The 11,105-nt window shown below is 38.1% G+C and overlaps 1 protein-coding gene across 1 annotated transcript; it reads left to right on the top strand.

Moving 5' to 3' along the window:
* The first annotated feature begins 562 nt into the window (after positions 1-562).
* On the top strand, positions 563-1,096 carry LOC145130661 (uncharacterized). The gene has a single exon (XM_079065432.1). It carries the CDS (start codon positions 563-565, stop codon positions 1,094-1,096), a length of 534 nt encoding a protein of 177 aa, XP_078921558.1.
* The last annotated feature ends 10,009 nt before the right edge of the window (positions 1,097-11,105 follow it).

Here is an 11,105-nt window from a genome sequence, read left to right as displayed (position 1 = left end):
TGAAGGGCCTCGCTAAAGTAGTCGGGAACTAGGGAGTATTAGTGTATATTGTAGATATACCTTTACCTTTGTATTTGGCATTTGGCCTTGTAGGGTTCGGCCCATTCTATTGTACTGTATCCTATATATATTGTTCAATATATTCCATATCGTTTCAAGGGAAATACTCGACTAATATGGTATCACATCCAATAGTCAATATCTAAGCTTTTTCTTCTTGATTCTTTCCTTCTCGATCCTATCTTCTTCCTTCCTTTTCTTTTCTTTTCTCACCTATGGCCGACCCTACCTTCCCTCCATGGCTGGAGACGAAGTCAATACGGATGCTAATGATAAACCTTTCGGTATCACAAACATCTAGACTTATGTTCCCATCACCCTCGACCTTGAAGAACTCGATTATGACACCTGGTGTGAGCTATTTACTGCCTGTTGCATCAGTTTTGGTGTCAAACACCACATCTCCAAACCTGCACCACAAGCTACAACCTCCAAATGGGAGCAAATTGACAATCTTGTCAAGCTTTGGATTTTCGGCACTATTCACAAATCCTTACTCTAAATGGTTTTGAAACCCGGAATGACAACATATGATTTGTGGAAAGGTCTTGAAAATCTCTTCCGAGACAACAAAGACTCTCGTGCAATGCAACTCGACCAAGACCTCCGGTCAATCGAGATCGGAGACATGTCCATTCACTACTACTGCCACAAAATCAAAGTATTGTCCGCCCTTCTTGCCAATATTGATCAGCCTATGCCCGAGAAGAATCTAGTCATTTACATGATTAATGGCTTTGGAGATAAGTTTGACAATCTCTCAAGCATCATTCTCCATCAACGACCCATTCTGTCTTTCCTACAAGCTCGTTCCATGCTGATGGTTGAAGAAACACGCCTCCAGCGTCCCCGTTCATCTACAACAGCTCATCGTGTTCATAACTCTTCTCCGGCTACTCTTCTTGCCGGAATTGATGCTCAACATCTGTCACATCAGCCTCGCCCTGGAGACCGAGACCGGCGGCAAAACGACGGTGGTGACCGGCGACAACACTTCGAACGCCGACAACAAAATATGCGTGGCAGCGACAGGTGACAGCAAGATCGTCGCTCCAACTCAGGTGGGAATTCTGCGTGGGGCTCCTGGAACGCGTATTATCCCCCCTCCTTGGGCTGCCCTAAATTGGCAGCAGATGTGGGCCTTGACCCTTGGGTCAACAAGCATATCGACAACCCTATCCACCATGGGCCGCTGGCTCTTCTTCTGGACCAAGTCTTCAACAACAACAGCAGGCCTAACAACCTGTTAGTGATTTTTATATCACTAGTGTTATTTAAGTGTAATGGGGTTAATTTGTTGATCAATGTCACTTTGACAATTATTGAACAAATCGGTATGGTGAGGAGTGCACATTTGTTTAATATTGTCTTTGTTGAAAGTACACTGTTATTTAGGGGCGAAGCCCCTGAACCGACGGGAGTCCGGGGGCAGCGCCCCTGGGAGCGGGGTCCAAGGGGCAGAGCCCGTGGCTGGGGTCGAGAGCGGAAATTTTTTATATATGTTATGTTACTATATTAAAAAATGCTTCAAAAATCTGGATTTTTGGTAAATGTACCTGGTTTTGTGATCCATATTCTAGACCCGAATTTAAGTTAGTTTATGACGTTTTGACAATTTTAGGACATAAAACTGTCATGTGGCAGTTTTAAGACTGGAAGTTTTTCTGGTTATATGATCATATCTGAAATTTGTTGTTGGTACACTTCTTCTTCATAATATCTTGAACATTATCTCTTCTTTTTTTTTCTCAATTATGAGTCTTATCCGATTAAAGATTGGGAGTACCATCCTGTTGGGTTTTGAGCATTCTAACACTCCTAAGGTGTTCATGCAACCCTAGAAACCTTGGATCTATGTTTGACTAAAATACATGCAAAATAATTTTCCAAGGTTCATAACCTATCTAGCATGGCATGGGGTACTTTTAAACATAAAAGATACTAGAAGAATTACATACCTTTAGTAGTGAGTTGATTCCTTAGGAGTTTGAGAGTCTAGCACCAATAGTGTGAATGCCTCAAATGGAAATCACAAAACACCACAAACTTGGAAAACTTTATGACAGAGTATATTAGCTTCTAGAAATTGGCCACTCTTATGCACACACACATAGTGTCATTTCAAGCACCACAAACCTCTTTATATAGTGTAGATGATTAGGGTTATGAACCATGTAAACCCTAATAACCCATGTCTTTTCCTTTTCCAATGATCCATGGGTTAAATGCTCCATGGATCATCCATGGACTCCCATGCAAGCTTAGCCCATTTCCTAATGAGTATTAGCCCACACTATATAAATATAATAGCTCATATTTAATTAGTCACCTTTTGATCACTAAATTAATTCATAATTAATTTAAGATCAATACTAATTAAATAATATGATTTCATATTAATATATTATAACTTATAATATATTAATAAGTCATAAACATACTATTCTCATAATATTATCCATATAAATAGTTCGGGTGAAGTGCAACCCAAATGGACCATGTCGGGTCGGGTCAAGTATATACCAAATAAGTTATGGACTTAGACACCTTATCCAACACTTCCAAATACTTTAATCTGAAAGTGAAAACCACAATTCTCAGAATTTCCAAGCCTTTTCTATACCCCAAATCTTACACAACCTACTGCCTTTCTACCTGGCCCGCAAATAACTTTCCAGATCAGCCTACCATCCTCCCACAAGCTTTTCAGGCAATGAATTTACAAGATCCGTCCAACTCATAGTGGTTTATGGATACCGGCGCTACCAACCATCTCTCTTCGAATACAGGTAACTTACGTACTATCATTAATTCGCGTCTTTTTTCATCAATTCTTGTTGGTGACGGGTCTCCAATACCCGTCACCAACATAGGTCATGGCATTTTATCTACACTTTCTCGCACCCTACACCTAAATCATGTCCTTGTCACACCAAATATTATTAAAAACCTTATTTATGTACGAAAGTTTACTCGCGATAATAATTGTTCTATTGAGTTCGACAAAAATGGTGAATCTACGAAGGATCCTTTGACCAACCAAATCCTCATCCGTTGTGATAGCACTGGCGAGCTCTACCCTTTCCATCACCTCAAGAATTTTCCTCAAGTTTTTTTGTCACCAAGTCCGTATACGTGGCACCAAAGGCTTGGGCACCCCGACAATGAAGTGCTTCGTTTTATGATTTTTAGCCGTTTAATTTCTTGTAATAAGACTATGTCTCATTCTCTTTGCAATGCTTGTCAATCAGGAAAACACGTTTGTCTTCCCTTTTTTAGCTCTAATAAAATTGTTGGTGCTCCTTTCGATATTATCCACTATGATATTTGGACATCTCCCATTGTTAGTCTTAGTGGTCTAAAATATTACATCATTTTTCTTGACCATTTTTCTCATTATGTTTGGGTTTATCCTTTGAGACAGAAAAGTGATGCTATTTCCAAATTCTTACGCTTTCATGCTCATGTCCAAACTCAATTCAACACTGAAATTAGAGCTTTTCAATGTGATCACGGGGGGGGGGGGGGATTTGACAACAATACCATTCAAAATCTCTTCGACCAAAACGGTATACAATTCTGTTTCTCGTGTCCAAAAACGTCCCAACAAAACGGTAAATTGGAGCGCATACTCTGCACTATTAACAATCTCATCCGCTCCTTAATGTTTCAAGCTCACCTTCCACCCATATTTTGGGTTAAGGCGCTTCATATGGCATCTCATCTTCTCAATCGAATCCCCTCAGAATCCATCAACAACTCAACACCCTACTTCAAAATATATAACAAACAACCCTCATTTGCTCACCTTCGTGTTTTCGACTGCCTATGCTACCCCCACCTTCATGCTTCTCACAAGCTTGCTCCTCGATCCTTGCCTTGCATTTTCCTTGGCTCTCCCGAAAATCACCGAGGATTTTGTGACAACCCGTAATTCCAAATCTTGTAAAAGTCAATATTGGAAGCAATGGTGGGCCCTTGGGCTACCAAGAGGAAAGAAATCAAGGTTGAACAAGTTCAATCCATATGATTTTGAGTTTGTCACTAACCTTGTCTTGTGATTAAGGTTTTGACAAATTCACATGGATAGGAACACATACACCATAAAATCTAAGTGTCATAAGGTTAATTTTCGATTCATGAAAATGATGGTGAGGAAACGCTTTCACTAAGTAGATTTTAAGTAGATAGCAATTGTGATATTTGCATTCTCAAAAGTCGTTAGTGGAGCGTGTGTGGTTAACCGACACACTAACATAGACTTGTGAGAAATGGCAAACAGATCTAAACATTATGATTACGGCATCCCTCTTCATAATTGTTTAGACACACATGTGAGCTATCTAAAGAAAGATGTATGACTCTGAGAAGCTTAGATAAAGTTTTGTCGAAGCATCTCGTATCAGAAGTCTGAACTTTGGTGATGATAGTCAATAAAGTATTGATTTCTAGAAGTCGATTTTTGAGTACATGTCAGAGCTAGTGGGAGCATAATTGTTGTGCTAAATAATTATTATGCTAGTGGGAGCATAATCAATTATGATGAGTATTGTTAATTATAGAAAACAAGAATTTCACTTGGAAAAAGTTGTTTTGCTATAATTAAGGGAGAGGAGATTATACTTCATTTCAATCCTAAAAGTTTAGATTGAGATTTCAATCATCTTTAGTCAAGGATATATATATATATATATATATATATATATATATATATATATATATATGAATTTTATGTTGTAATGGTTCAACATAAGGAAATTCTATATATATTGCGTTCTCAAATTCGATTATGATTACGACATCCCTCTTCATAGTCGATTTTTTGAAAACATGGCAAATAAAAAATATTGTAGCAAAAGACTGATCTAGTATCAGGTCTTTATGTGAGACATCATGAATCGTGTCCCATATGCTTCGGGTATAGGATCGGTCACATGTGCTATAATATTCATCCTTTCTAAATTTTCCAAATGCTCAGAGCATTAAGAGGGGAAAAGTCTAGAATTGGATAAGACTAAAATGATTAAGCAATTGTCGAGGACAATCTAAGGTTCACCAAAGATTGGTTGCTCAGGGACAATTGGAAGTATAGTGTTAAATTTTGGAAGGACCATATGGATATATTCTGAAAAGAGGTAGCTCTTGTTCAGATATGATAATCAAAATGGGAATATGGAAATTTTCCATATTGGGAGTTGGATATTAAGAATCTATGAGAAAGTTAGAAACTTTTATGCAAGAAGGATGTTCAAAGCAATGTACTTTGAATATGAGACTTCGTTTCCATGGAATTGATCTCCTTTGGAATACTCTGTAATGACTGTTGACAAGTTTTTGTGATTTTTGTGCATACTCATTGCAAGAGGAACAATGCATATGAGTTTAATATCTAACAGATTACAGTAAATGACAAGAATTTGATATTCTTACATTTACGGTAAGGATTTGGGATTGTGAAATGAGCATCATTGGAATCGTGTTCAATTGATCTACTTCACAAAGTATGGATCATAGACAAACGTAGTTTGCATACTTGAAGTATGGCATGACTACTGTTTAGAAAACATAGTGTACATGCTTGGAGCATGGGACAACTATTGTTTTAATTCAAGTGTTAAGTTGATAAATCGAAACAAAATAATGTGGAATCAATATGGTGATGAATAAAAGGGTGTTTTATTTATATTCATAAGTGCTGAGACCATATTGGATTCAATTATTCTTGTGTTTCACTTTGCATGTTTTGACTTCCATAATAACTAGGTTATTGTTTCCGAATGATTAAGTTATTCAAACTTCCACAGTCGATCATACGTCGGAAGTAGGTATGAATTAAGACTGTCATGAATTGGGCTTGTAGATGACTAAAGCTGTTTAGCCATAGAAATGGTTGCTACAACATTCATGAGTGCTCAGAAGTTCTGAGTATTGGAATAAACTCACGCTCACTTGTATCACTTCATGGAATTTATATCGAGTGATCGTGAGACGGTAATATCATATAAGTCTTCAAACCTAGAGATATGAGTTGTTACCTATGAGTTGGTTGTACATTGATTGCACGAAAACACATCAATAACTTGATGTTATAAAACGTGCCTTTGTGTATAATTCAACAAGTAGTAGAAACAAGTATATGAGTCGAAGTTTATCTGTTCCTTCTAGTCCTTGGAGGATTAGAAGCGATATCTGGGCCCCTCGATGATTTTGTTTTGACCTATGTATCGGGCCCGGTCAGAACTAAATTGATGTGTTCGATTAAGTTCTTTGTCAAACAAATCGGAAATCGGGAAACAAACTGCTGGGCAATAAGTAAGACATTGTTCCATGTATTTGTCCGGCTGATATCATGAGAGCAGAGGATTATATGATCACTTATCTAAAATGGCGCTTCATAGTTCAACAGAGTTTTGAGAGCTACGATTGCCGGTTGGTTCCTGAAGTCATATCTGCAAATATGTTATTAGACTTATCCAAGTGGGAGACTGTTGGATAAGGTGTCTAAGTCCATAACATTATTTGAGATGCACTTGACCCAACCCGGCATGGTCCATTTGGGTTGCACTTCACCCGAACAATTTGTATGGATAATTTTTTGAGAATAGTATGTTCATGATTTATTAATATATTATAAGTTATAATATATTAATATGAAATCATATTATTTAATTAGTATTGATCATAAATTAATTTAGAATTAATTTGGTGATCAAAAAGGTGACTAATTAAATATGGGCTCTTGTATTTTATGTAGTGTGGGCTAATACTCATTTGGAATGGGCTTGGCATGCATGGAAATCCATGGATAGTCCATGGAGCTTTTAACCCATGGATCCTTGGAAAGGAAGAGTTATGGGTATTAGGGTTTACATGGATGTAACCCTAATCCTCCACACTATATAAAGGAGCTTATGCTGCTTGAAATGGCACTAGTTGTGTGTGAAACAAGAGTGGTGGCCAATTTCAAGAGTGTGCATTATTCTCTCAAGAGTTTTCCAAAGTTTGTGGTGATTTGTGATTCCACTTGAGGCATTTACACTATTGGTGCTAGGCTCTCAAACTCCAAGCAATCAATCACTATCAAAAGGTATGTCATTCTTCTAGTATATTATGATTCTAGTTTTGCATGCTATGCTAGTTAGGATGTAAACCTTGGAAATTCTTATTTGCATGTATTTTAGAGAAAACATAGATCCAAGGTTATTAGGGTTGCATGTACATGTTAAGAGTGTTAGAATGCTCAAAACCCAACAATATTCACTAATTTCATGCCAATATATCGCGTGAAATGCATTTTAGGACTTGTTTTGTCTCGGGATCTAACTTGGGAAACAATCATCCTATATCGAACATCCAAACGACTCACTCACTTAAGGTGAGTTCATACCCCTACAATTTACCTTTTTAAATGCTTTTAGGGGGGAGGGGGAATACAAGTAGAACACAATTTATTTGTGTTAAACATTTACATGTGAAAACAAACAAAGGATTTCTTATGCTTTTATAAGTTGTCAAAATCATTTCAAAAACTCTTTTAAACTATTTTAGATTGTTGTTTATTATCAAAATCGTATTCATTTATATATTTATGTATAAGTATGCTTTAACGGACTTAGGACTATTGCTAAACACCTTGACTCCTGTTCCTTCTTTGGTTGTGGGCTTAGGGTAGGATCACTAGTCCAACTGTCGGCTAAATCATAGTTATACTTGCTAAATATATACATGAATATTAAACCCCATTTTCAAAGTACATACTTAACTCAGTTGCATACATTGGGCAAATGAGTCTTTTCTCCAAATCATTTACACTTCAAACAAATATACTAGTAAACTATAATAGGTATAGTTTAGAGGATCAATGCATGAATCAATACACACATACTGTTACTATTCATTACAAAGTATACTATTCATTTACAAGAACAAAAAGGAACTTACATATTATACGTAAACAAGATAACTAAATGTGAGATACTATTTCATGGCATAGCAATATTCTTGTTATGTCACGTTTTGTGACCAGAGTCTCTTGGAGGGAGAGCGTGAGTTTGTGTATAGATCTATACGGGATTGACGATCCCGCACCTTGCTGCTAGCTACAGTGGGATCTGCAAGTCCACGGGTGACAAATGTCATACCTTTTTCGACGCCCGAAGAACGTTGTGTTTTATACTAGTCAATCAAGCATGTTTATAACCTAATCACATTTAACCTAAATTAATCGGTTTGGTTACAAGGTAGTTAATGCATCAGTAGTTTATTTTACACAATTCTACTATAAACCTTCATTTTCCATTACATTCTTACAGTGATATTCTCACATGAGAAATGCATACTATTTTTATAGTAAAGATGGTTCTACAAATATGGAAAACATACATTTTATACTATTTCAAGTACAAACATACATTTTACACAATTACAAGAGTTCAAACACACAAAACAGTCGGGTCTTGGGTAAAAGACTACTTTTCATTTTAGAAGAACATATAGGATTTTCTGGGAAGTATACAAACATTTTACTAAACAAACACAAACATTTTCATGAAACAAATACAAACACTTGACATTAAATACTTATGAACTCACCAACTTAAATGTTGATACTCTATTTCAAAATAACTTTTATTCTCAGGAAACCAGTAGACAGGTACACTGGATCAGGTTTTGAGAAGACGGAGCATGTTCAAGACTCGTCTTTTATTTTTATATATATATATTTTTGGTGTCTTATAACTATACAAAGAACACACATGTATTAACTATTCTATTAATGCAATGGATGTTATTGCTTGTTTTACTATTGTGCATTGTTATGATACTGTACATGACGTCCTCCGCCCCCGAATGTTTCCGCCATCTCGGTTTGGGGGTGTGACAGATTTCGATGTTTTGACCTTCACACCAAAAAGGTTATTTTCTCCCGTCATGTTACCTTTGATGAGCAAACATTCCCTTATGCTTCCGTCACACCACATAACCCTCATTCATACCTTTTCCTTGATTCCAACATCGAACCAAATACCATTGCCACTCGTCTCCTGACCTCTATCAACCCTCAACAACCTACTACTGCGGGCACTGCCTCTTCAGCAACGCCAACTCCCTCTCCCATCTCCTCTGCCGCTTTTTGACACCTCCCCCCCATCGTCATCAGTAACTCAGCCTACGCCAACCACCACCACTACACTGCCCTCGACAACTCCTCCTCTCCTCCATCCAATGCGAACTCGTTATCAATCGGGTATCATTAAACCTATTCATCATTTAAACCTTCACACTGACACTCTCTCACCTATTCCAAAAAATCACATCCATGCCCTTCAAGACTCGCATTGGAAAAATGCCATGTATGATGAATATAGTGCGCTTATTAAAAATAATACGTGGTCCTTTGTTCCTCGACTACCGGGGGTTAACATTGTTCGTTCTATGTGGCTATATAAACACAAATTCAATGCAGATGGCACTCTTAGCCGGTACAAAGCTCGTCTCATGGCAAATGGTAAAAGCCAAGAACCGGGTATTGATTGTGATGAAACTTTTAGTCCGGTTGTTAAACCTGCCACCATCCATACTATTATCAGCATTGCAATTTCCAGACAGTGGCATGTTCACCAGTTAGATGTGAAATACGCATTTCTACACGGTCACCTCACATAAACAATTTACATGTTTCAACCACCTGGATTCACCAAACCCAATGCTCTTCATCATGTATGTCGCCTTCATCGATCCTTATATGGTCTCAAGCAGGCTCCCAGAGCATGGTTTCAACGTTTTGCCCAACATGCCACCACTCTCGGTTTTCAACTGAGTAAAACTGAATCTTCTTTATTCATACTTAGACGGGGACATGATGTTGCTTATCTTCTCTTATATGTTGATGATATTGTGCTCACTGCCTCCACTACGACTCTACTCCAAAGCATCATCACCAAACTTGGACTATAGTTTTCCATGACTGATCTTGGACCACTAAATTACTTTCTCGGGATCTCTGTCACTCGCTCTTCAAAGGGTATGTTTCTTTCGTAGAAGCAGTATGCAACCAACCTTATGAAGCATGCCAATATGTCTGATTGTAATCCATCACGCACACCAGTTGACTCCACCGCCAAAATTGGTGCCACCGGATCGCCAGTTACTGACCCCACCATGTATCGTAGCCTTGCAGGGGCATTACAATACTTAATCTTTACGAGACCAGATATCTCCTTTGCCATTCAACAAATATGTTTGTATATGCACGACCCTCGAGATCAGCATCTTCAGGCTCTCAAGCACATTCTCCGTTACTTACGTGGGACTCTCGACTATGGTGTTCAGCTCTATTCCTCCCCTGTCTTTTCCATGACTGCTTACTCTGATGTTGATTGGGGGGATGTCCTGTCGCGCGACAGTCCACATCTGGCTACTATGTCTTTCTCGGGGATAATCTTATTTCTTGGTCATCTAAACGACAACACACAGTCTCTCGGTCAAGTGTTGAACCCGAGTATCGTGGCATTGCAAACGCTGTAGCTGAGACATCTTGGCTTCGCAACCTTCTTTTAGAGCTTCACTATCCCTTACGGTCTGCGACCCTCGTATATTGTGACAATATTAGCGCCATATACATGTCTTCCAATCCGGTTCAACATCAACGAACAAAACACATCGAGCTTGATCTGCATTTTGTCCGGGACAAAGTTGCTATTGGCCATATCCGCTTACTTCATGTTCCATCTCGCTACCAATACGCTGATATTTTCACTAAGGGTCTGACCTATCCTTTATTCTCTGACTTCATATCCAGTTTGAGTATTCGCTAACATCCCCCTCAAACTGCAGGGGCATATTAGTGTATATTGTAGATATACCTTTACCTTTGTATTTAGCCTTTGGCCTTGTAGGGTTCGGCCCATTCTATTGTATTGTATCCTATATATATTGTTCAATATATTCCATATCGCTCAAGGGAATACTCGACTAATAGGGAGTAGGGCACGAAAGAGTTCTAGAGGTTTCTGGGGTTGAAAGGTGTGAGAAATAAGTTGAGA

This window comes from Lactuca virosa, chromosome 8 (assembly GCF_052849685.1).
Source record: "Lactuca virosa cultivar CGN04683 chromosome 8, Lactuca_virosa_CGN04683_v6, whole genome shotgun sequence".
In the NCBI taxonomy this organism is placed as follows: Eukaryota; Viridiplantae; Streptophyta; class Magnoliopsida; order Asterales; family Asteraceae; genus Lactuca; species Lactuca virosa.
This window is presented reverse-complemented; position numbering and strand designations above follow the sequence as displayed.

Coding starts and splice junctions, on each gene's coding strand:
- LOC145130661 (XM_079065432.1), top strand. CDS start 563: ATGGTTTTGAAACCCGGAATGACAACATATGATTTGTGGAAAGGTCTT.